The sequence below is a fragment of the Leptodactylus fuscus genome, chromosome 1, assembly GCF_031893055.1.
Source record: "Leptodactylus fuscus isolate aLepFus1 chromosome 1, aLepFus1.hap2, whole genome shotgun sequence".
Lineage (NCBI taxonomy): Eukaryota > Metazoa > Chordata > Amphibia > Anura > Leptodactylidae > Leptodactylus > Leptodactylus fuscus.
The window spans coordinates 310,995,598-311,022,664 of record NC_134265.1 but is presented as its reverse complement, the minus strand read 5'-3'; the positions used below and the strand labels follow the sequence as shown (position 1 = coordinate 311,022,664).

General features: G+C 42.1%; 1 protein-coding gene across 2 annotated transcripts in view; it reads left to right on the top strand.

Annotated features, from left to right (window-relative positions):
* STOX2 (storkhead box 2) overlaps positions 1–27,067 on the top strand; it is a 91,537-nt gene that overhangs the window by 31,325 nt on the left and 33,145 nt on the right. Inside the window, exon 1 of one of the 2 annotated variants that reach the window (XM_075259342.1) lies at positions 8,589–8,665. The exons of the other annotated variant lie outside the window; for it this stretch is intronic. Within the exon in view, the coding sequence (XP_075115443.1) occupies positions 8,641–8,665 (25 nt within the window). The 5' untranslated portion in view covers positions 8,589–8,640. Of the gene's footprint in view, positions 1–8,588; positions 8,666–27,067 lie in introns of those variants that run through there. 2 annotated transcript variants of the gene reach the window in all.

The following is a 27,067-nucleotide window of genomic DNA, read 5'->3' as shown; positions in this document are numbered from 1 at the left end:
GTTACACGAGATCTAGTAATATCTTGGCAGTAAGCACAGAGCCTTGTTTTCCACGTCCACGTCTGGTGAGAGGTAATGAATATCAGACATACACAATTTTCCATCACTTAAGGCTTGAAGCTTCTTTGGCTTGGAGTTGAATCATTGCATAACTGTACAGTATTCTCAAGAATGTACTCACTGGGGCAGATTTATCAATGTGGCGTGAAAGAGTCTTAAAGCCTTGACGTGCAGCTTACTTCATATTTATCAACAGGCTCAGACTGGCCCACAGCGGAGTGGCTAAATTCCCCAGTGGGCCCCCATTACAGTATAACTACATACAGATACAGTGTACAGCGTCTCAGCTAGGCTATGCATCCATATAATAAACTGGATAGAGTAAGTTAAGTATTATTTAGATGCATCAGGTGGATTAAGTTGCATTGATAAGTCGTGTAGTATCTTCCTTTTCAAGGGTCCCGTCTTCTTGAGATCACTGCATGGGCCCCCATCATCAATATCTTACATAGTCCTGCTGCTTCTTGAAGCCTGCAGCTATTTGAAAACATATACTTAATTTGCATAGATAAGAGGGTTCTAATTCAAATTAAGAGCCAGGCAGCAGGATAGTAACAGGGCACCTGAGACTGTACCAGCTGCGGCAAAGACTAGGCAGCAAGAAACCACTGAAAAAAATTGTTGATTCAGGTAATACTTGCTTGTAACTAAATAATAAGCCCTTGGTACCAATTGTATTAGGCCCGAGGAAACCCAGTCCAATGGTGTTTATCATCCAGCTGCAACCTGTTAAAGGGAACTGTATAATTGAGGTTTTTTTTGGTCCGGAACCTGAGGCGTAGGTGCACTGCATCGGCATCCAGTCGCACACTCCACTCCGGATTAGACCCAATGAATGGGCCTAGTCCGGAGGAGGGTGGCGGAGGAGTGAGGCGAAATGGCCTGAAGAATGAGCATCTCGCTTCTTTTTCCGGGAGCCGGATCCCAATGTACATTTTTTTTCCTCCTATCAGTATGTCTTTGTAGAAAGGGAGGAAATCCACGCAAACACGGGGAGAACATACAAACTCCTTGCAGATGTTGTTCCTGGCGGGATGCGAACCCAGGACTCCAGCACAGCAAGGCTGCAGTGCTAACCACTGAGCCACCTTGTTGCCCCACTAAATTCAAAAATATTCATGTCGCCCCCTTTGACAAGATTGCCAATAAACATAAACAAATATATACATAAACAAATTAGGTGAACACTGTAGGGGAACAGTGTAAATAGAAAAAGAAAATGCATTTTTTCAGCATTTCACTTTTTTTTTTTTATTCAATAAAAACATCATTAATTCCCCAAAATGGTTAAATACAAAGTACAACTTGCCCTGCCTTATTCAGCCCCATATTGCAGAAAGAAAAAGAAAAAAGTTACAGATTTCAGAATATGGCAACGCCAAGAATTTTTTTCATTTTTCGAAGTTTTGGATTTTCAAAAAGGTGCTAAAACATAGAAAAACTATATAAATTTTGGATCGCCGTAATCATAACGACCTGCAGAATATAGGTGTCATTTTACTGCACCGTGAACATAAATAAAAAGTTAAAATAAAACCCATAAGAAATTACTATAATTTATTTTATTTTTTTTCTAAATCCCCACCACTTTCTGAATTTTTCAGCTTCCCAGTACCTTATAGAGAAAAGTATATAATACCACAATGAAGTACAATCTGTCACAGATCTATAAAAGGGAAATTTAAGAAATTATGGCTTTTGGAAAGTGGGGGTAAAAGACAAAAAGTTGAAAAAATGGATGTGACTGGAAAGAGTTAAATAAGCTGAACTACAGTACCAAATGCAAATGCAGACACATGAACACGACAGTGAAAGTCTAGTGAAGAAGCCATTGTGCTCTGTCTCTTGTTATACTGGATTATGGAGATTTTGGGGATGGAGCCACCAGCAGTCTAGGAGGTTGTGGGCATTTTATAAGAATAAAGAGAGAAATAGGGATTTTTTTTGTGGTGGACCATGTATTATACGCTTATTGTGAACCAGGAGGTTGTTTTATTGCTCACTATGATAGAATCGTGGCACACTACATCACAGCCTGCTTGGTGTAGGGTTGTACAGCTGCAGACCAGTGAGAATGCCAATGGTGACCCCTGCCACCACCAGAAGTGCCAATGGGCACTTATTCATCAGACCTGCACCAAGGAGCAATGGAAGAAAGTGGCTGGTCTGATCAGATACACTTTCTTTTACATCTAGTGGGTTGCTGGGTGCATGTTCATTGCTTGCCTGGGAAAAATGTCATCAGATGGCATTATTGGATGGCAAGCCAGTGGACGTAATATAATTCGCTGGGCAGTATTCTTTTGGGAAACATTCCCTGGCATTCATGTGGATGCCACTTTGAAATGTATCCCCTACCTAAACATTGTTGCAGGCAATGATATCCCCTAATGGCAGGGGGCTTCTCTGCAAGATAATTGTTCAGGAATGGTTTGAGGAATATGGCAAAGAGTCCAAGATGATGACTTGGTCTCCAAATTCTCCAGGGATCGACCTGATTAAGCATCTGTGGGATGTGTTGGAAGAACAGGTCTGATCCACAGAGACCCCACCTTACAGGAGTTAAGATTTATCAGCATCACTCAGCATATCAACCCAGCACCAAAGATAGATATGTTCGAGTCACCTGAATCACTCGGGGGTTTTTACCTCTGTTGTAAAGATATTGCCATTTTTGTAAATATGCAAATTACTCTTTGAAGCACTTAAGGCCGTGATGGTGAATCTATGGCACACGTACCAGAGATGGCACTCAGAGCCCTCTCTGTGGGCACCCATTTGTGGAACAGATTGTACTGTGTGGAGGCCACTGTGGAACAGATTGTACCGTGTGGGGGCCACTGGAGCAGATTGTACTGTGTGGGGGCCACTGTGGAGCAGATTATACTGTGTGGGGGCCACTGGAGCAGATTGTACTGTGTATGGGCCACTGTGGAGCAGATTGTAATGTGTGGGGGCCACTGTGGAGCAGATTGTAATGTGTGGAGGCCACTGTGGAGCAGATTGTAATGTGTGGGAGCCACTGTGGAGCAGATTGTAATGTGTGTGGAGGCCACTGTGGAGCAGATTGTACTGTGTGGAGGCCACCAGAGAAGATTGTACTGTGTGGAAGCCACTGTGGAGCGGATTGTACTGTGTGGAGGCTACCGGAGCAGATTGTACTGTGTGGAGGCCACTGGAGCAGATTGTACTGTGTGGAGGCCACTGTGGAGCAGATTGTACTGTGTGGAGGCCACCGGAGAAGATTGTACTGTGTGGAGGACACTGTGGAGCAGATTTTAAAGTGTGGGGGCCACTGTGGAGCAGATTGTAATGTGTGGAGGCCACTGTGGAGCAGATTGTAATGTGTGGGGGCCACTGTGGAGCAGATTGTAATGTGTGTGGAGGCCACTGTGGAGCAGATTGTACTGTGTGGAGGCCACCAGAGAAGATTGTACTGTGTGGAAGCCACTGTGGAGCGGATTGTACTGTGTGGAGGCTACCGGAGCAGATTGTACTGTGTGGAGGCCACTGGAGCAGATTGTACTGTGTGGAGGCCACTGTGGAGCAGATTGTACTGTGTGGAGGCCACCGGAGAAGATTGTACTGTGTGGAGGACACTGTGGAGCAGATTTTAAAGTGTGGGGGCCACTGTGGGTCATTATACTGTCTGGAAACCCATCATTATTTATATCATGCAGTATCTATCTTATAGCAGACATGTGATAGTACAGTATGTAATAACATTGCACGGTCAGTATAAATCAGATCCTGTGTGATGTAAATCATGAACATTAATCGTCCAAAAGTACCAAATGCAGAGACCATTACCTTTCAATACAAAGTTGTTTAGATCAATGAAAGCTCAGTAAAGCCCCATTTACAAGACTGTATTTTGCAGGCACATAACTGTCCGCAATTGTGGATCTGCACAGTATTAAGGTTAGATGGCCCTGTTGGCACTTTGCAATTAAATTAGTGGGTTTTGGGTTGCAGTTTGGGAACTCTGTCTCTTTAAGGTTCGTCATCACTGATGTAGGGCATCGCTCCCAAGAGGAAAGTGGCAACACTCTTGTTGCTCCACAGAGCTCATTTGCTTTTTGAGATTATCAGCAATATCCTGGCCAAATCGATATCCAATGAATATCCACACTGATTTAGGTGACCCTAGCCTACCTAATCTGTGGGGCTTGGTCCTCATGACAGACTCCTTTTAAGACTATGTTCTCACTGGACGTATGTGAAATCTGCAGTATTTACAGTAACGTCAAAATGACTTATTATGCATACTTAATGTCTTAAAATTTACACCACAGATTTTTCTGGAGCAAATCCAATGCAAAACTCACAATGAATATGCATGTAACCCATACAGATTTTGCTGCAGAATCTGACACAGAATCCAGTTTATGTTCAATATATGTCCCATGTGGATGTGCCCTTAGGCTAGGGACACAGAGGGGAACTATAGCATTTTTGACATTGTGAAACGCTTGTCCAATGTGAATGTCATTATTCAAAGTCTCAATCACGCCCTATAGAAAAAAATCTGCAGCGAGTCTGTTTAATACTGCAGATTTCATTACAGTGCAAAGAGGAAAATCCACAGCCTTTTCCTGCTTAAAATCCGCAACACAAAACAAGACATAGACTAAACGCAGTGTAAATGAAGTTTTTGCCGATGCTGAAAAAAACTTTGCATTTTACAGTACCAGCAAAGTGAATGAGATTTTGGCTAATCCCATCCACACATTGCAGAAAAAAAATGCTGCGGAAAAGATGCGTTTTCAAAAATCTTTCTCTGTGGGAAGAAAATCTGCAGAGAAAAATTCTGCAAAAATACTGTGTAAAGATGCGTTTCCGCTGCATTTTGTTTCTGCAGCGTTTTTTAGCTGAATTTCGCTACGTGGGGCCTTAGCCATATGGTGTATTTTTTTTCTGCAGTAGAGTTTCTGTTGCAGAAAATCTGCAGTGTGTCAGTCCTGTGTGTCTTTAACTATAAGGGATTTTTTTTTTTCAGGCATTTTATTTTGATGGTCCATCCTCAGGATTAGCCATCAATATCTGTCTGGTGCGGGGCCAACACCTTACAGCCCCACAATCCGCTGTTCTCAGATGATGTCAGGGCCTAGAGCTATATAGTGGATATAGCTGGGAGCTGTGTAGTTGCAGTGGTAGTGCAGCATGAGCCGTATAACTGTACTGTATGGTTCAAGCACTCAGTGTCTGACCATCATTGATCAGATATTGATGACCTATACTGAGGGTAAGCTATCAATACTAAAATACCAGGAAAAGCATTTAAGGATTTGTTGCTGACGTCTTTGTATAAGATACCACAGGAGACTTTTAGAGGTCTTTTTGCATTCATGCCTCAGAAGATAATAGCTGTTTTGGTGGTACAAGGGGCCTTTACAATATTATACAGCAGGTTATAGTGTTATGGCTGGTATATGCTGCAAGTTCAGGACTGCAGTATGTGTATGGTCACCTTTCCATACAGGGATTACAAATGTAGTGATTTTACTGTACAGGTAATGCACACAGTAATGTCACAGTACAGGGATAATACCCACTATGACAACATAAAACAAGGATAATGTACACACAAAAATGTCACCTTCATAGCAATGGAGCCAAATTCAGTTTTCCACTTCTTCCATCCTCCATACTTATCAGCAATTGAACCCTAGGTCTCAGTTAACATGGCCCCCTTAGTTGTTGGACCAAATAGCACTTGCTATGTCTGCTACACTGCTAGTCATGCCCAAGCCTTTCCATAGGCTTTTATTTGTAGGGCAACTGGCTTGGATCTGCTTATAAGTGAGTCCCCATTCGCATCTTCATTCGCGTTTCCATTCGGGAACTCTGCTTGGGGACCTCCCAAATGGAAAGCTATCTGAATAAAAAAGCGGTTACCTAAGGAAACCGGTGGACCCCATAGACCAGGGGTCCTCAAACTTTTTAAATAGGGGGCCGGAGGCAGAGCAAACGCACAGACATCGGGAGCGGTGCCCTCCAATAGGTAAAGTGAAGTGCGCTCCATGGCCTGGCCCGAGCTCCCCAGGAGCTTCATTATAAATGCACGCCTGCCAGCGTTGTCGGCTGGGCCAGACAGAAGTGCTTGGCGGGCCGCATGTGGCCCTCGGGCCACAGTTTGAGGACCCCTGCCATAGACTATAATGAGGTCCGTGTGGTTTCCGTATGAAAAATGTGGAGAGAAAAGCGTTGCTTGCAGGTCTTTTCTCTCCGCATATTTCATACAGATAGAACAGAATGGCCCGAATGCAGATGTGAACCAAGCCTTAGGCTGGAAACGCCGCCGGAAAAATCGTGGCGTTTTACAGTATCTGCAAAGGGGATGGGATTCATGCGAATCCCATGTACACTTTGCGTTTCAAACCACAGCGCGAACATGCTGTGATTTCCAAAACCGGCGAGGTTTAGGAAATTGCTGCATGTCCGTTCTATCTATGGAAATGCCGGCAGTAGATACCGTATAATGGTAACAGTCAGTGGAAGAAAACTCTGTGAACTTTCTGTTCAAAGTGTTGCGGGAAGAAACACAATGCGTTCCCGCCGCAGTTTTTCCCACAGCGCTTTAGCGCTGCGTATCGTCCTGTGGGGCCTTAGCCTTAGGGTCCAAGAGATTGCACCTGCATATATATAGCATTTATGATGTATTCTGTAGGAATACTGCAAATTTTGATGCCAGTTTCGCATCTTTCCACAATCTGGCAGAAAGTCACATGTTTTAGGGCATGTGGAGAGTTAAGTGATTTGTCATTGATATTTGTAACTGCAATATGTATGGACAGATTATTTTGTACGAAGAAATAAATAGACACGATATAATGGCTATATTAGATTAGAATGTATTACTGTATAATAAATCAACCTTGTATATGTTAACAGGCTGCAAATGTGACCCCTCATTATTATTTTTCACTGTTTGCTATGCATTCATATATATTTTTTTTTAATCTAGTTTTTGTGTTTCATGTTTAACGTCCCTTTAATCCTATTGACTTTGTCAGTCATTAGGGCAGACCAGACACCCCCCATAGGTGTCACTTGACCATGTGTTTTTAGCAGCAAGAAAAAAAAATCTTTTTGTGTTCTTAGGTAACCAATGACACTGGCAGGCAGACAATTGTCACCAGTGTTCCCATCCCGCCCCCACCCACCCCCAGCTGCCTGCAGGAGTCATCACTATGAGCCTCTTACACACTGAGTGCTCTGCCTGCTCTGTTTGTATTCCCTGGTCATGGGTAAGACATGAGAAAATACAGCATTTCTAGTATTCTCACTGTACAGGAGGCTTGTTGCTGGAAAGATTATTAATCCGGCATGTGGGCACATTTAGGGAGGGAGGGGGCTGCACTGCTGCTTTTGTTGTTTTGCAGGGGAGGGTCTGGAGCTTTAGCAACAGATTCCATGTGACCAGCTCTATCTAGTTGGCTGTCTGGCCCCTGATTGGTGCGAACACAATATCCCTCTTCCTGTTACTCTGTGTTTATGATAGAGACATCATTTTTCCTTTGTGTTCTGCAGTTAATCATCTGAGCCAATGTCTCAACCTCCTCAATTGGATACATGTGGTTAAGAAGTTAACCATTTGCTAGGAGGGGAGTTTTATGGATGCATGTGCGGCAGCCCGAGCACATTCCAGAGCAGGGCATGCGGTAATGCGGTCAGGGCACATGCTGTCTTCATATTCCTTAACTGGCTTGTATTTATTTTCTATGTAAATATTTAGAAACGTAATCAAGCAGAATTTGTTATTTTGTATCATTGTTATCATAATAGGATTCTATAGTGTTAAACGTACCTCCATATAAGGGGTACATACAGTTCTGTTATAGGATATCATACAAAGTACAACAAGTCAACTGTATTCGTAGCTGGAGACTGTGAACTTGAAGGTCTTTTGTTCTACAGAACTATATTTGGCACCTCAGTTCAAAAAGATTGTTAGGGGGCAATGGGGCACGCTTTATTAGTCGTAGCCGTAGACCAGAAAGGGTTAAAATAGTTGTGCACTGAGCTCTGCAGGCAATGATCAGGCATTACAAGTGCACATTACTATATACAGCCTACATAAACAAATCACAAGGCTCGGTTTTTGATTACATGAGTGGAGGTTAAAAAGAGGAAGAATAATAAAAAAAAATCCAAAAAATAAAAAAATAAAAAATCCTATAGTACTGTGAGAGCCCTATAGGAAGCCGCTGGGACATGTTGCCATGCCAACAGGTTCAGGAGCCTGCCAGCCAGCTTGTCAATGGGCAATACTAAGAGGGAGCGTCCAAATGCAGCCCGCTAGCTGCAACCCGATTGGTCACACCTCTGTTGTCTTTGTGTAGAGCAAAGGATGCTGGGTAAGACCCAGAGTGAATGCTCAGTTTGTCTCAAGGCTGCAGTGAGGTAATGCTTTTGAATCTTTTGGGATTACGAGCTTGAACCTCTTAAAAAAAAAAAAAAAAAAAAAAAAAAGGAAAAAAAAAAAAAAGACTGCAGCGTGTAGCATATTTTTCCCCATTTGCTGAGTTTCCTACTCTGCACATTTTAACAAGTTGTAAAAGCCAGGCAGGCATGTAGATGGTAAAATGCAGCAGATCACGAGGTGAGGACATTTTTATTTACATTGTGCGTGTACACTCACTTCCCCAATATGTCATCTTTTTTAGGTCAATCTCCTCTTGTCCCCGTAATTCACATTAATTAAAAGGACTGCCGCTCTCCGCCGCTCTTTTTTTCTTAGCCGTTTTGACTGTAAAGGTATGAATGGACTTATTTGCGTTTTATTGTGCCATAGCGTACTTAGAAGAAATGGCTTTATTGTGACTAATACAAGCTTGTGTTAGCTACGTCGCCATAAAACCTATGCTCGTGTTCTACTCTCCGTACTAGATAGCAACCGCATACTGGTTAAAAACCATTCAGCAATGTTTCCGGTATGACTATGGTCATTGTATACCAAATGCATAACTCTTAGAGACTCCGAGCCTGATGGCGTATTTATTGCTAGACACTTCCTTGGGGTTTATAGGCAGACAATTTGTGCCTGTGCTTTTGATTTATGCTTGCTTTATATTTCTCGGTAGGATTACATCACCTGATATATTTCACGGGCAGCGTTGAGTTAAAAATGAATCGGTAATTGTACTAGACACAGCAAGTTCTGATCTTGTGATCCGGCGCTTCTCCTCGCCCTATAGTCTAAAAATGGCGGCAGCCTGTATTGTGTTGTTTCGTGAATAGTCATCGGTTCTGAACATTGTTGATTAGTTAAATTGCATGCAAAATTCGGCATCAGGAGAACATCTTGTCCTTGAATAGACTCATAGCTGAATCACTTCTTTTCTTTCTAGTGATTTGTAGACCTGTTTTGCTTTAGAGAAAGGAATCCATAAAAGCCGGTCTGGATTAACTCTCTCCCAGACATGGGCTATCTTTACAAATGGTTTCCAATGGTGTAGGAGGGTGATATATAGCCTAGTAACATATGCGACCGTCCCCAGTCAGTCCACCACAGTCTGCGGTTACAGCGCACTAGGTTACTCATAAATGTCAATAGGTTTATATTCTACAACAATGGACGTTCACACCAGAGATTTTGCCCATCGTACATCTAAGCTGTTACATTATGGAATTATTTTATTTTTTAACAGTTTGTATACTTCCCTTTAAAAAAGTCAGTTTTTTTTTGTTTTTAGATTGTGAGCCCCATATAGGGATTAGAGATGAGCGAGTACTGATCGGATCAGCCGATCTGAACAGCACGCTCCATAGAAATGAATGGAAGCACCTGGTACTTCCGCTTTGACGGCGGCCGGCCGCTTAACCCCCCGTGTGCCGGCTACGTCCATTCATTTCTATGCGAGCGTGCTGTTCGGATCAGCTGATCCAAAGAGTACTCGCTCATCTCCTAATAGGGATCACAATGTACATTTTCCCCTATCAGTGTGACTTTGGAGTGTGGGAGGAAATCCACGCAAACACGTGGAGAACATACAAACTTCTTGCAGATGTTGTCCTTGGTAGGATTCGAACCCAGAACCCCACTGAGCCACCATGCTGCTCCCGATTTATTTTTTTATGTTTTCCATGCTGAATCTTTTGTATCACGTTTATCAACCAAATAATATATAAACTATATAAAACATGTTGCACGTGGTGTCTCTCCAGGCATCATCAAAAGTCATAATGGGGGAACTAAAAAAAAACCAAAAAAAAAAAAAAAACCTAAAACTATGTGAATTGATAAAGGAATATTTTGTGAGGTTTTCACTAATATAAGACCACCCGATTATGGTGTACCACCAATGTTGTAGATGTTCTTGGCACTCGCCATAGCTTGAACCATTTGGCTGAAGACACAGCTGGCAGTTTTGGTCGCACAGTTGCCTAGGCAAAAGTACAATATTTTTGCATATGCAGGTTGTGTCTTCTGTTGTTAGATCTACATTTATTGTAACATTGGTGGTACCATATTTTTGGAATAATATTTTTGCACAGTGTCCCCACTATATCAGAAAAGTTAGTAATATAAACCCTGGTTCTCTTGTGTGCTGAATGACCATTTGTTCTAAGGCTAGGTTCACACCTGCACCTTCTCTATGTTCGGGGTTTCCGTTCCCGAATCTGCTTAAAAAATATGTGGCGAGAAAAAGGACTTTTCTCGGTGCATTTTTTGGGCAGAAACCGGGTGGAAATGCAACGGACCCCATTATAGTCTAGACCAGAACGGAAACCCAAACGCATGGGTGAACCTAACAGAAGTCCTCCCAAAGATATTGGTGTGAGATTCCTATTTTACACTTAGATTGCCATAACAAGTACCAATTGACTTATTCATACACAGTGAGGTTTTTGGAAGGTTTCTGAAGACATGACGGTTCTCTGTATGGGTCTGAACTACCGATCCTATCGCTTAGACATATAGTCAGTAGAGTATACCCTGTTTAAACAGTGGGTGTTAATGTTTGTTCTCCTGGTCACTGGAGGGAATTTAAAAACAAGTGTTGATCAACTTGCTGTAGTGTTAATCAGCACATTAATGAGCCAGTGGACCCTTATGAGGTGTGAACAGAGCCAAAAGATCAACTTGATATCCATGGTCAAAAACATAGGACAGCCTGATGTTTGTAGAGTGATAAGTTTGTCCACGTGGATTGTGGTTCCCCATTCTTACCAAGCACAGCCCTTTATATTGGCATCGGGGCTCAGTCTGTCCACATGAGCCGCGATCAGGCCAAGTGACCAATGAATGTGACAGTACTTGGCTGAAAAGCGGTAGTTATTCTCAGGGACCTGATACACAGGGTGCGTGTGTGTAAGGTACTCACAAATTATCAATTAATAAACTATACCAAAGACAGGTTGTTAATATAGAAGTTTCCTTTCTATTACACCTGTAAGGCAACCGCTAGAGTTTCCATAGGTATAATTGACATGTTGCAGTTTCAAAAACCTCAATGTTTCAGAGGTCTCAGCATTTCCACTCCACATATTTTTCTGCAATGTGTGGATGGGATTCACGAAACTGTAAGACGCGGCAATTTTTGGTTTACGCCACATGGTGGTCTCAATTTAAGTCTGTTCACATGGTTATACAACTGGATTTTAAAGAGAATCTGTCGGGGTTGATATGGGACACTAAACCACCCACAGTTCCTTATGAACTTGGGCTTTAGTGTCCCAAATAGTCTTGGCACAAAGCCATCAAACCCTGCAATAAAAATAAAAAAAGCTTTGTACTTCCCCTGCTGCTGCACTCCTCAAACTCTTTACTGAAGCCAGACGAGTACACCTCAGCTCACTACGCATGCTTCACACCCCAGGAACTTGCGCAGTGAAGCCGGGGTGTAAGTCCTTGGCCTGTCTTTAGGACTATACAAGTGGCAGTGGCACCAGAGATTCATCTGAGACTTTTTTTAATTTTTTTTAATTTTTTTTTTAAATGTGGGCACAACTGGATTTGAAACGGAGCAATTTTGGATACTAAACCCCCACTCCATTAGGACCTCTGTGTGGTTTATTGTCCCAAAACAACCTGACAGGTTCCTTTATTAAAATGAATTGTTCATTATTTTTATCCATTTTGTGGATGCAAAATTTCCATTGAGTGATTAAAATACAGATGCATCAGTTTTCTATCAGTGTTTGTATTCATCCGTATTATTTTGTACCGGGCCAAAAAGGGCTCTGTTCTTTGCCTACTAAAACAGGCAAATAGTGATGGGCGCACAGAAATATTATGCCTGACCACAGATATTTCATTTACAGCAAAGTTAGTGGAATAATCTTTTTGTCTGATGTTTAGAATGGACTTTCACGTGGTTTAATGAAACAGTCAATGGAACCATTGGAACCTTTGTTGTACAATGGAGCAAATATGCAATGTGTCACCAGCTCTAGGGGAAAACTATGTTTTATTGTATCGTTATCTTAGACTAATTTACTAGACTATAAAGTCTCATGCACATGGCAGAGTTGTGTGCCTGTACAGCTGTGTACATAGGCTGTATGGCTTTATAAAAGGGTTTTTCCAGGCTAAGATTATTATTGACCTTTCCTAAGGATACCTCAATACTGCACATCCTCACAAATCAGCTGGTTTTATCAGGTGATATTCAGAGAATGGTGCAGGAAGCAGACAGCTCTGTTCTCTGTGTAGTGGCCAGACTAAAGGACTTATAGGTCAGGTCTCATTCACTTGAATGGGAGTTAAAGAGTAGTGACATAGTTCCTCCTCTACAAGATGACAGAGCTGTCCGCTTCCTGCGCCATTCTCTGTGTATCAGCTGCTTAGAATTGCTGCTGGGTGGGGTCCTGAGTGTCGGACAGTCACTGATCCAACATTGATGACCTATTTTTAGAGTATCTTTAGATTTCATATAAAGCCAACACAAAATATGTATAGAATAGTGTGTATATATCTTCTACAAGGGAGGAATACCACCACGTTAAAAAACGGACTGCTTGTTTGTATACAGATAAGTTTGTGGAACTGATTTCCAATTTGACTGTATGTAAGATCTGCGCTTAGGTTTTTTTTTTTTTTTTATAAACCACATTCCATTTTGTGTGCCATTGACCTCAATGTGGAACAAATACAATAAACTCACTAGAGCTGGACTAAATAAACACCACATGATCGAAACCAGCTAAAAAGCACAACATTTGCTGTGGCCTTAGGGCTCATACACACATCAGTTTATTCTTTGGTTTTCTGTCTGAGAGAACATCGAGGGTTTATTCACACGACACTGAAGGAAATCTGACCGTGAACAACTCATGAAACGGTCTGGTTTTTCATGGCCGATTTGCGTCTGTGCAACACCAGTTTACAGCAGCAGCCTCTTTATAAATCCCTCTGTCCCTGCGCCAGTCGCGCCATTTATTAGGATTGGCGTACGATTTGGCAGTCTTAATTAATTTGCCCCAGTGCATCAAAAAATCAGACGCGTGAGTAGCAGTCACACCGCCGTTTTTATCTGTCTTATGAGTCTCCTTGCAGGAATTTTCCCTCTGCCAATTTTAGGTGGAATCTGTGGCGGAGTTTCCTAAGGAGACTCCAATGTAGCGGATGCAAAATCACGGCCGCAAAATAACACGGCGTATACTAACTCCCATTGAAATGAATGGGAGCATTTTGAGCGCGTCATCTGCTGGCACGTGTATACATGCCAGATTGCGCTCCACTTTCCTCCGTGTGAACTCCCCCTTAAAGTGGACCTCTTACTACCTCCAACAAGTCCAGCTCTTTATATCAATTAATAGCTGCTGCTCCACTGATTCTGACACAGTTGGGATTTTTTTCTCTCGCCTTCACTGTTCCTGAGCAGTCAATGCAGTTAGCTTTGGCATTTGATAGGCTCTGTTCTGTCAGGAGGGTGGTTTCAGACAGGAGCAGACATGGGGTGTGACTCTGAGGTCTGACGCCGCCCCTCTGACATTAGAGTCCATTCACACGGAGGAAAATGGTGAGGAATTTGGTGTGGAATTTTCCATGCTGAAAAAAAATCCTCCCATTGGGTTCTGCTAGCTTCTTTTTTTTTTTTTCCACTAGCGTGACCTTTTAATTCCCTGGACAACTGTTTTAAAAATTTAAAGGAATCTTATTTTTCATTGCACTAGTTTTAATACAATTGAAATATTTGTTTCATGGAATCAGATTTGGTCTCTTAGGTGTTCCCTAAATTGTAAACAATGGAAGAATTATTGCAAGAATATTTAATGTAAAACACTGGGTTTATACTAGTGTTTGGCTCTCTGTCGTTAAAGTCTGCACGGGACCCAAAAGACTGAGAGCTTGTCTGCTTACAAAGCTGTTATTCACAGACCCCATAGGCTACAATTGGGTCAGCCAGGTTGTCCATCAGGTTTCCACCAGTTTGCATAAAAAAACAAACAAAAAAAAAAACAACCATATTTCAATATCTTCAACGTGGGCATCAGAGACATGTACAGAAGTATTTTAAGAGGCTCATACCTTTTATTAAATCTGCTCCACTGTGTACATATTGGGAACCCAACTCTAGATTCCACCTAAAATTGTCGAGAAAAGTCCTGCAAGGACTTCCAGCTGGTTTCAGTATAAGGGCCCCTTCACACGGCGTAAGCGCGCCGCTCATTTAGACCTGTACATGCAAGCACTTCAAAACACATCCCATTCACTTCAATGGGAGTGCGCGTGAAGCTGGCTTTACGTGCGCTCCCATTGAAGTGAATGGGATGTGTTTTGACGCGCTCGCCTGTACGGGTCTAAATTAGCGGCGCGCTTACGCCGTGTGAAGGGGCCCTTATACTGAAACCAGCTGGAAGTCCTTGCAGGACTTTTCTCGACAATTTTAGGTGGAATCTAGAGTTGGGTTCCCAATATGTACACAGTAGATTAAATAAAAGATATGAGCCTCTTAAAATACTTCTGTACATGTCTTTGATGCCCACGTTGAAGAAATTGAAATATGTTTTGGTTTTTTTCCAGCTATTTCTTGGGCAAATTTTTGGGCGTAAATAATAGTACACGAAGGGTTGTTCAGTTCTACCCCCTTTGCCTTTTTCCCCCACACTCACAAAAAAAAAAGTTTTTGCCACAAACCTTCTGTCAAGTATTTTTTACACCAGAAACTCAATACTTTATTACTCCATCTACTCTACTCAGCTTATACTACCAAGGGTTCTGTTTGGTTAAATAGAATCAGGGGGTTGTGGAAGTTTTGGGAAACCTGCCCTGTGATGCACATGGACAGCAGTAACACAACTGTGTACTAGTCGGAGACCGTCATGTCTAAGGCTGTCTAACTATAATGTAAAGAATAGGTCAAACCTTTGATGTGCCCACATTAGGACAAAAGGTAAATTTGGAAGATTCCTCTCCTCATCCAGTTGCTCTGCCGTGTGTAATACCTGGCTGTGATGTGTCTGGAGCACCATGACATTATTGGACTGAACTTTCTTGTGAACTTGGCCTCCAGTCACAGTCTACTATCATTTTGGACATGCACAATTTGGTATTTTAGAAATCGCATTGTGCTAATTTTTTAGCTTATATATATCTGTAAGACCGTATATGAGAATGTATATAAGGAGATAAAAAAAAAAAAAGATGGAATAGAGCCTCCATGAAAAGCTTGGATACTATACAGTATATGTGATTGAGTTTTTTTCTTGGAGGTGGGGGCTTATGTCTAAGCCAAGCGCCATTACTCTGCCCTCCTCCTCCTTTACCTCTCCTCTGCCATTGATACAGTTGACCACTCCCTCTTACTAGAGACTCTCTCATCCCTTGGTATCTCAGACCTGGACCATTCCTGGATCTCCTCATACCTCACCGACCGCACATTCAGCGTCTCCCACTCACACACCACCTCCTCACCGCACCCTCTCTCTGTAGGTGTCCCCAAAGGCTCCGTCCTAGGACCCCTCCTGTTCTCCATCTACACCCTTGGCCTGGGCCAACTCATAGAATCTCATGGTTTTCAGTACCATTGCTATGCTGATGACAACCAAATATACATCTCTGGACCAGACATTACCTCCCTGCTGGCCAGAGTTCCAGATTGTTTAGTGGCCGTAGCCTCCTTTCTCTCCTCCCACTTTCTCAAACTCAATATGGAGAAAACTGAGTTCATCGTCTTTGCCCCACCCCGTATGGCCCCTCCACCTGACCCATCTATGAAAGTCAACAGAACCACATTTACTCCTGTCCCACGGGCCTGATGCCTTGGGATAACCCTGGACCCCAACCTATCCTTCAAGTCACACGTTCAAATCCTCAACACTTCCTGCTGCCTCCAACTCAGGAACTTCCACCGAATCCGCTCCTTCCTCACCCCTGACGAGTAGTAGTACTCGTAGTAGTAGTAGTAACTCGTGCATGCCCTCATAATCTCCCGCCTAGATTACTGCAACACCCTTCTCAATGGACTCCCAGCTAACACCCTCGCCCCCCTCCAGTCCACCTTAAACTGCGCTGCTCGCTTAATCCACCTCACCCCCCCACCCCCCGATCTTCATCGGCTGCTCCCCTCTGCCGGTCCCTCCACTGGCTTCCTATAACCCAGAGAATTGAGTTCAAGCTACTAACACTAACATACAAAGCCATCCACAACCTGTCCCCTCCATATATCTCTGAACTAATCTCATGCTACCTGCCCACACGTAACCTCAGATCCTCCAATGACCTCCTACTCCGCTCTGCCCTCATCCGCTCCTCACACAACCACCTCCAAGATTTCTCCCGTGCATCCCCCATACTCTGGAACTCCTTACCACGACACCTAAGACTGACCCCCACAATCACAGACTTCAAGAAGGCCCTGAAGACTCACCTATTCAGGAAGGCCTACAACCTCCAATAACACTATCACCTCACTGACATCTGTACAGTCTCCCCTTCTCCTTCTGTCTCTACCCCCCTTCCCTCATAGATTGTAAGCCCTCGCGGGCAGGGCCCTCTACCCCACTGTGCCAGTCGGTCACTGTTAGTATTATATCTACCTGTATATTTTGTGTATTGTATGTAAACCCCCAAATGTAAAGCACCATGGAGTTAATGGTGCTATATAAATAAACAATAATAATAATAATGTCAGAGAAATCTATGAAACAGAGATCAGCAGATCCTCATGACTTGGCCTATACCTCTGATCTATTCTGTTGATGTGACCCTTATATGAATGTATACTGTATATATAATATAATAGTGTCACCTAGTCTCTTAGTGAATTGATAATCTATTTAATCTGGGTAATTTGGCTGCCAGGGCAAACATCAGAAAAGCACCACATAGCCCCTTCCCTTTCCTCCCTTCCCTAATATCACATTTTACAGAACTTCATAATGCATCAAATGCTGTAGAACCTCATAATACACATGACAGAAGCTGCAGATCCTTATGTGCTACAGAACATCTTAAAACACACCTCATATGCTCATAAAACACCAAGGAGGAGAGGCAGGAGAGCAGGTGACAGGGGCTCTTTGAGAATAAGAAGGTTTAGGAGAATACAAAGAGAGAGGTCCTTTTATTTCCTATTTTCACCAAACCCTTGACCACTCTCCTGGCTGTACTGCCCAGCCCTCATGGCAGGCCTGCATGGTACAGGAGGTGCATGGCCCAGGGAATACTTACTGTGCTCTTGTGGCGGCATAGGGAAAGTACCTGGCATTAGTCTGGGCTTTGCATTGGATCTTGACAAGTCACATGAGTGCCAGGCTCGCCACAGGAGACTGCTGGGGTCCCCAGTCTGTAAAGTATCTAGCGGAGTCTGAATATGGTTCAGCCAGGCATTGAGCTCTGTGTATCTAATGCAATCCCATGCTCTGAACATTGTAGCTGGTTATCAGAGGCAATGCTGTGCTCAGATCAGTGGCTCAGAATGAAATCCTAACCATTCACTCTGCCCCCACTGTCTGCTGGTACGGCACTAACAGCCCTGGAGGAGGAGAGGAGAGAGAAAGAAGCATTTTTCTGGAATAAATTATATTACAATTTGTTTGTAATAATAATGTAGTGAGAATTCAGACTGAAAATATGCAAAAAAAAAAAAAAAGTCATACATGGATATAATGTAATGTTTTAATTGGATGGAATAATATATAAAGTTTACAATATGGTGGTTTAGGATGTAATTTATTATTATTTTCACTATGTACTGACTTCTTGGAGAGCCTGTAATAGACTTCCACATTCTATCTATATCTATCTATCTATCTATCTATCTATCTATCTATCTATCTATCTATCTATCTATCTATCTATCCATCCAAGCACTGAGGAAGATAAATGCTTGATAATAATGATAATATGACTCTCTTATGACAATCCATTTAAATGGATTTTCCAGGAATTATTGGATTCTGATTTTGTTATATAACATAATTAGTTGTGCAACACCAGAGACCCCTACAGATCAGCCGTTTGATGATTCTGTTTCACAGGCCATGTGACATTACCTACTTTAGTCACATGGCTTATTGGTAACTCAGTCCTTTTCAACTGAATGGGGTGAGCTGCGATACCAAGCTCAGCTGCTATACAAGTATAAGGTACTGTGCTTGATAAGTAGTGAAGAGCCCGCAGTGCTCACCTGAACACTACAGCCTCTTCAAACAGCTGATCAGCATGGTCCCAGGTATGGGACCTCCTGCCTATTCCTGTATGCGTGTACTGCATGTGAGATTACAAGGAAACTGTAATCTAAAAAGAGCAAGCTTTCCATCAGTAGATGTTGAGATGAGGGTGGGGTTATTAATTTAGACCTACCAACAATTTAAGAGCCTTTTAAGATGGGTCAATTGTCTCCCATAAGTGCACAGGTCATGTTACCCCATATAAAGGGCCCTATGATCTGCTGACAAAGAAGCAAACGTTGTGTTATAGTCGGCAGAGCTCTTGTTTTATGTAGCATTAAAAATGATAGTTTGTCAGCAGCAATTTAGACTTTTACAGAGGCTGTTCCTTTTAGTTACATGTTATAAACTTCAACGTTCAGAAATGTCTATTGTCTACAGATAATATATGGAATCTGTGCCAAGTATAAAAATGTTCTCAAGGTATAACCTCCACACCTTGCTTTATATTAGGTGCCAACAATGATGAAATACTTGCCAGAACCAATCCTAACTTGTCCTATTTATTATCCTATTTATTTGTGTTGATGGGATGCAGACCCTAAAGGTATTACATATTAATATATATATATATACTAGGTTCTGCCCGCGGCTTCGTCTGCGGGTTGTTGGTGGTGATGAGCCGCTTATATTTAGCGAAATGCGGTTGGCGATGATCCGCCTGCGTCCGCGTCTCAGCCCTGCTACTTCTGTGCATATGCGCAGCAGACACAGCTGAATGTACATCCCTATGGAGAGCAGAGCAAGCTGTGCTTCCGCACTGCCTCAGCTCTGCTACATCTGGCAATTTGGATCAGAGAGGTTGTCTTGTGTGAGTGTTTTAGCAGCGTCTGTGTTAGACACGGCTGAATGGCTGCTGCTGAACTTTGGCACAGTTTGCCCTTCCCTCCCAGTAGAGCCTGAACAGCACATGCCCTCATGTTACGCACAGAAACTGCTACTGCACTGTCTCAGCTCTGCTACATCTGGCAATTTGGATTAGAGGGGTTGATGTGCCACAGTTCTCCCCCTCCCCCATCAGAGGCAGAACAACAAATTCTCTGTCCTACTCACTGTAACTCTACTCCCGATATACTCCTCTTGCCCAGACACAGCCTGCATGTTCTGTAGTCTCCTGATCCTCCATGAGACTCCATTTTCTTCAGCTTTCACACTGTCCAGCTTCATCCAATATAGCTCCGCCCACAAATTAGTGTGTGGCTCCTGATCCTATGGGAGAACGGCTCAAGGACCTGTGATGACATCATCACAGGTCCTTTAGTGTTGTGGTAACCTAGATTCCTTCATAGCAGTCATGTAGGGATGTCATTTACTGGGATAAAAAGTAGCCTATGTTTTAATCGGGGTTCTTATTTAATTTAAGGCAAATCCGTTCAGCTGTTTTTGCGTGATTGAGGAACAAACATCTAAACACACACACATTCACATTTATAATATTAGTAGGATATATTTATATACATTATTTAGTTTCATGCGTCCTTAAATGCAGGTTAGAGCAACAGTAGAAATTATCCCTGAAACCACCACCACTACCCAAATATCCAAGCAACGAACATTGGGGCAGATTTATTAAGATGGGAGTATCATAAGGCGCTGACCTCATAATAAATCACATTATAGCAAGTTTTTGTGCTCATGTGTGTTGGTAACTGGTGAAGACAACAGATTAAGATGGTAATTAATTATTGTTGCCTAAATATTTGACTTTCCATTGTCTACAGATTTACATATGGTTATATTCATAGGAAACTCCTTTAAGCCTGAAGTAGTTTTATGCACTTATACTAATCTGTCTTGCTCGGGCTTGACACAGCAGTTCTGTTTGCTCAGATTGGTTTCTGTGTATAGGGCAGGGGGTGTAAGAGTGACATAATAACCATGATGTGTTGTGCTACAATCTGATGCATATATTTGCCTCTTTTGTTGACACTTTGTCCTTAGACCTTGTCCCTCCCCATCACATTAGTAAATCTGCCCCTACGTGCATTACACTTGCATTATAAGTTTTGGCTGATTCCATAGATGCATCATATATGATCCCGAATGTAAGTTCTGTACTTGGTGGTCTTACTCGGTGCACAATATCCTGCTACATTTTCTCATTCTGAGCTCCTCCAGACCATAAATGGTTGTACATATTGGAAAACAAGACTTGTCTGTAATGGATCATGACTAGAGATGAGTGAGTACTGTTTGGATCAGCCAATCCGAACAGCACGCTCCATAGAAATGAATGGATGCACCTGGTACTTCCGCTTTGACGGCGGCCGGCCGCTTAACCCCCCGCGTGCCGGCTACGTCCATTCATTTCTATGCGAGCGTGCTTTTCAGATCGGCTGATCCGAACAGTACTCGCTCATCTCTAATCTTGACCAAAAATGACCTTCCTTATAGGTGACTACATTCTCAGAGTACAGAATCTGTAATAAATATTGCATGCTCTATGGGTAATAGCACTGAATCAGATTGGATTTAATGCATATAGCGTTTTTGGTGCAGCTTTTTTTTCAAGCCTTATGAGTGGATTCAGCAGGAAGGTGGAGTATAAGTCTTTAAGAAGTTGCATATCATTTGGAATCATTCCTGGCCTTGACTCTAAACTTTCTATAGGCGTGTAATGTAAAACCTGCGTCATTTACGCCTTGTGGGGCCCAAGCCTAAGAAGCAAACAGTTCTGAGACTAATATTAAATACCTAGGTGCAGCAAATCCTGTAGAAGTGTCCGATCCATCCAAAGTTAGTAAACTAAATAAACAATTGTTGCGCTCTATCAAGGATCTCGATACAAAAGAACCAGGAACTACCCCTTCCTTCTGATCCTTTAGCAAACTGGATAATTCACACTCCAGATTCCAGTATTAAGCACTATACTTTCACAATAAAACGTAATATATTTTTTCTATTCAGAGGAAAAGCAAGCAGACATACTATAGTGAGATCAATTCCTAGTTGGTTAAGGCTGTGTTCACATGTGTCAGTTGTCTGGCCAGTCTTATGTCTGTGCTAGAACCAGCCAAACATAATTGCAGTGCATGTAGGGTTTTTGTGTCTGGCTCAGGAAGACAACTTGTAAGGCTTGTTAATAATCATGGTTCCAACCAGTGGCGTAACTAAAGTCTTGTGGGCCCCGGTGCAATCTTCTGTCCAGGGCCCCTATATCATCCCTACAGTGAATTCTTGATAGTGATGGTTACAGGTGCTAAGGAGTTTAATCCACCTTTGTGTGGTTAGAGTAATCTGTGGGTCTCCTTGGTTTATGGGCCAGATGGAAGCTGCAATCTTAGTACTTATGCCAGTGCTTATGGGCCCCCTAAGGCTCGTGGGCCCAAGTGCGGCTGCACCCATGCAACTTACACCCCTGGTTCCAATATCACCATCTCAGGGTACAGGTAGTTCTTCAGGTAGTTTAGTTCACAAAGGATTTGATTAAATTGTTACATGGATCAAAGTCATTGAGATTTGTCTACGATCAAATACGGCAGAAAAAAAGGCAGCAAAAAAATGCATTTTTTATTTTTGACTCCCCATCCTATATATAAATCTATGCTGGAAAATACAACGTTTCTACAGGTAAAATTAACATGCTGATTTTCCGTAGAATTTTTTTTTCCATACATTGTGTTCATCAGATTAAGTGAAATCTCACTCTCTTGGTTGGGACTGTAAAATGCAGCTTTTTTTTTTTCTGCTGCATTTCTACAAAGTTTGACCTCAGTCTTTGTTTTTTTTAACCTAACTGCACCTTCTCTTCTTGCTTGTCCTTCTCCTAAACGTAAAAAGTTGGTGTTTTAAATGTAATACTTTAATACTAGATGGGTATTGTTTGCTTTTTGTACGGTATATAATTTCACTTTTTTTTTCCCCTCTTCCTTTTACTTGGCATTGTGTGCCTGTATTGTTCTTGAAATGTGTTTGTTTTGTTGTCCTGGAGGCAACTTTTGTATGGTTTGTATTTTTTTTTTTTTGTTAGTTTCATAAGATCTAAATAATATCTAGAAAAAAAAATACGGGAGTTTGCTTGTAGATCACAAGAGGTTGTTCCTGGTTTATTTAGATCTGGATCCCAGGCAAAAGACAGCAGTCCTTTTATTAGGTCTCATGCACATGACCGTGTGCTAGCCTTGTTTTTCATAGGTAGCACACTGACCCTTTCTTTTGTATGGACTTTTACAAACGACCGTATATTTTCATGGTCCGTTGTATACGGCTGGGAGATAAACTCAGGACAGGTCATATTCCTGTCTGTTTTGTGGACTGTGTTCACTGGTCTCAATGAATGGAACCATGGATGCTCGGACATTGCAGTTCAATCACTGCCGGGTGACATGTACATGACCGTTTGACAAAGCCGTGTGCGTGTTGCCTTAGACGTCTCTAAACGTTATATATACTTTTTGGACATGGCTATGTATAAAACACTGTTCTGTAGTCTTAAAAAGTAACAGAGTGTGAAATATATTAAAAAAAACACACACACACTCTGATAGAGACCTTAGGGAGCATAATTCACATTTCTATTTTTTTTGCATGGAAAAATTTTCCAAAAAAGTATGAAAATCAAACTAATAGGAGTGAGAGATGCATAGATCTAAATGGATTGGTTTTTAAAGAAAAGCCTAATATTTAGAGTAACTACAACTAAACAGTAGAAGGATCAGTTTACATGAAGAGTAAATTGCTTTTCATATTCTGCGTGGCTAGACACGACAGGATGCCGTGGCAGTGCATCAGCATTCTGTCGCGGCATCCCGCTCCTGATTAGGTCCGGATAAATGGGTCTAATCAGAAGGGAGCCATGGACACTGCGGCCGGAATCCGCAGCAAGATCAAGCAGGATGCTTCTTTTTTCTGCATCCTGCTGCAATCTCTGCTTCCCATTGAAAACAATTGGAGGCGGATTTGGGAGGAATCTGCTCCAGATTTGGGAGGAATCTGCTCCAGATTCGGGCACGTAGTCTCCTCCAAATTCACAGCAAATTCCTCCGTGTGAATTGACCCTAATACATCTTATTATTGTAAATGCTCCCTGTGGGTTGTGAGTAGAGATGAGCGAGTACTATTCGAAACGGCAGTTTCGAATAGCACACACCCATAGGAATGAATGGACGCAGGGGGTTAGGCGGCAGGACGCTGGCGCTGTCTGCATGCCAGCCGGCTCCATTCATTGCTATGGGTGCGTGCTATTCGAAACTGCTGTTTCGAATAGTACTCGCTCATCTCTAGTTGTGAGTAATTTCCTAATTCCTACTCCAGCTATGGAGACCCTGAAGCCTTTATCTGTACAGGCTGTTAAGAAGTGACCCCTGTATATCTTCTGTGTGATCTGCAGGGCATCTGCAAAAAATGTGGTCTGTTATTATAGGAACACTTCAGATTGTGGGAGTCATTCTGATTATTAGATCTTATTAGGTCATTGGCATTTCTGCAATTTCCTTAGATTATCTTTACATTGGCTGTAAACCGGCAGTTGTGGACAAAGAGATGTAGGCTAGCAGATAATTAGACAATATACAAAATCTGGTTATGTGAGAGTGAAATAATACATAGGCTATTGATGTTCCCAAATGCAAAGCATGAATTCAGTGGCCAGTATTTCTTTCCCGTGTCTTTTTCTATGGAGTACATATATGACATGGATATTGTGAGTAACTTTCATCTCACTTTACTTGGCCCACAGACATTTCCTTCTTAGGGTAACAGCCATTCTTGTGCATTCAGCCTTTACATGGATCTAGGAGTTTATAAAACCCTGCAAGTTGTCATCTCGGTGTTATGCGGCCCATTTATAGACTGCAGCCTGGCATGAGCTAAAGCATGGTGCATTCTCAGCCCCCTCTGGCAGCAAAGAGATTCATTCAGAGCCCATTTCCTATAAGCAACAACAAAAGTTAATGGACTCCATAAAATACATGAATGAAGCCAGATCTGTACCGTCTTCTCCTAGCATCTCTTTAAAAACTAAAACAGTTTGTCCTGAAATAAGGTAAATGTGTTTTGCGTGTATTATTTTATATAGGGCACGCCATGGGCAATATATTATTGGTAGACACGTTATTTTTACAATAGACTGACTGTTTCCCATACAAGTCTCTTTCCAAGTGTCTTTACAACTATGACGTCTCCACAGAAATAAGCTGTTCTCTTAAAGTGCACTTCATATCTTGTCCAAGTCAGAACTGATCTCCTACAACTTATGATATTCTATATGTGGGACCCTGTCAAGAGCTAAAGATTCTATTTCTAGTCATGGCAAGTTAGGAACGTGTGGTCAAAAAGTCTGCCCTGCCCTGTGTATAATACCCATTGCTTGATCCTGCAATATTGCGCTGTATTTATAGACTGTACTTGGAGGATGAAGTGATGAGTATATCATGCTTTGGAAGAAGAAGGGTTTAGGACAGCTCCTCTAGGCAAGGGTTAGCATCACAGGCCCCTAAGACTCCATTTAGTGAGGTCAAGTTGTTCTTGCTTCTATACTTTATTATGTTTTCTTGCTTGCATTGGTGTCCATTTAAAATTCAGATCTATTTGATGTCTCTTTCTGATGCCAAGTTTATTGTTTCAAAAGTTTAAGTATATAAGTATAAGTTAGCCTACTTCTCTAATAGTTCTTTGGTTTTGATGATTGATAGACTATTATTTATCTTTATCTCTTTCGTAATTTACCTAACTCGCCTTTACAAGCGCTGTTATTTAGCTAATTCAGAGATCTGATGTTTTGACCGATTTACAACCTTTAGTTTATTGTTCCTACCTTTGTTTCGTGTCACAAGCAATTTCAATATTGTTTTGGGGCTTTCTTCATCTCCTGTGTCGAATGGCGTACAAATTTTCGATAATTGTTTGGACTTCATCACCCATCTGACTCCATGTGTTTCAGCAATGCTATGCTATATTGTTGTATTCTTTCGCTGTAATATGAAAAAACGTAAATAAAACGTTTGAATTTTTTTGAAAAAAAAGTATATACGTAACAATTGTAGTTGTGTAAAGTTTTAGGCTTGGTTCCCATCGGTATCAGTCTCCCAGTACAGATTCCACAGAAAATCAGTGGAGAGAAAAGTCCGGGGGATGGAGGCCTTTTCTTTCTGGCAGTTTTGGTATAAAAACTGGAAAAACCTGATGGACGCCTGGTGGACCCCATTATAGTCAATGGGATTCGGGAATGCAACAATGGAGAGCCCAGTGCTAGTGTAAACCTAGCCTTACTTTATATGTATCACACAAAGATACAACAGTCTTTTGTGTATCAACCAATAAAGTCGAGCTACAAGCACAGAACAATATTTCATTTTGGCTTCCATCCCCATTGTCTGGTGACAGACTCCCTTTTAACTAGACTTTCCAGTCGTCCAAAGGCGTAACTACTGTGGTAGCATCAGTAGTGGCTGCCACAGGGCCCCTGGGACATTAGGGGGCCCAGTGGCAGCCGCTACCACTGCAGATTTTTAAATTTATTTATTTTTTTTACTAGGCTGTTATATCTCCATTGCTTTTCATCTTTTTATAATCTGTAGTATATCTCAATGACAAAATGGTTTATGGTAGTTGCCTTTTTCTGAAGATTTTCTGTAGTATGTATAAATATTACTCTTATTCTTTATAGAGGACCTTTCACCACCTCCACCAACTCTTTCAATAGGCGCCGCTGCTCTGATTCTGGAGCAGTTGGAGTTTTTTCCTTTAGCCCTCACCATTCATGAGTAATCTCTTCTGTTTCTTGCAGCATAGTCATACTCTTCACTGTCATGTGGGCGGTCCTTGGTTGGAGCAGACAGACAGGGACCACCCACCTGACAGCAGAAAGCATAATTGTGCTGAAAAGGACAAAAGTGATTTCTCAGGAACAGTGGGGGCTAGAGAAAAATTCCCAACTGGAGAAGTTTCTATTGAAGGATGCAAAGAGTTGGAGTGTGGAAGTGGTGAAGCAGTTCCCAAACATAAATGTTCTTTAATATAGTGACTTTCGGATGTACTTTTATTGCCTGTATGATTTTTTTCAGCCATAGCATTTATACAGCTAATGTCCTTTCTGGTTTCAGTCTGAGAACTGGTCCCACCCTTTACAGGGATGCTCTGCAAGCGGTGGAATATTGAAATAGCAATTACAAAGCACATTACACTAATTCCTTATTCCCACGCCTAGTGCTTGTAAATTATTCTAATCCTCTTCTCCAAGAGCAACCCACATAACATTTTCTTCCCTGGCCCTGCTTGTATATTGCTGCAACTTAAAGTGAATAAAAGTATTCAGCAGGGAGCCGTGGATTTGTCACTTGTACAATGAAATATTTCTATGTAATCCATGACTGTGATGTCTGGTGTATGAGTGATTCGGGCATGATACATGTGTATGTTCTCACGGTGACCACTGTACATGACA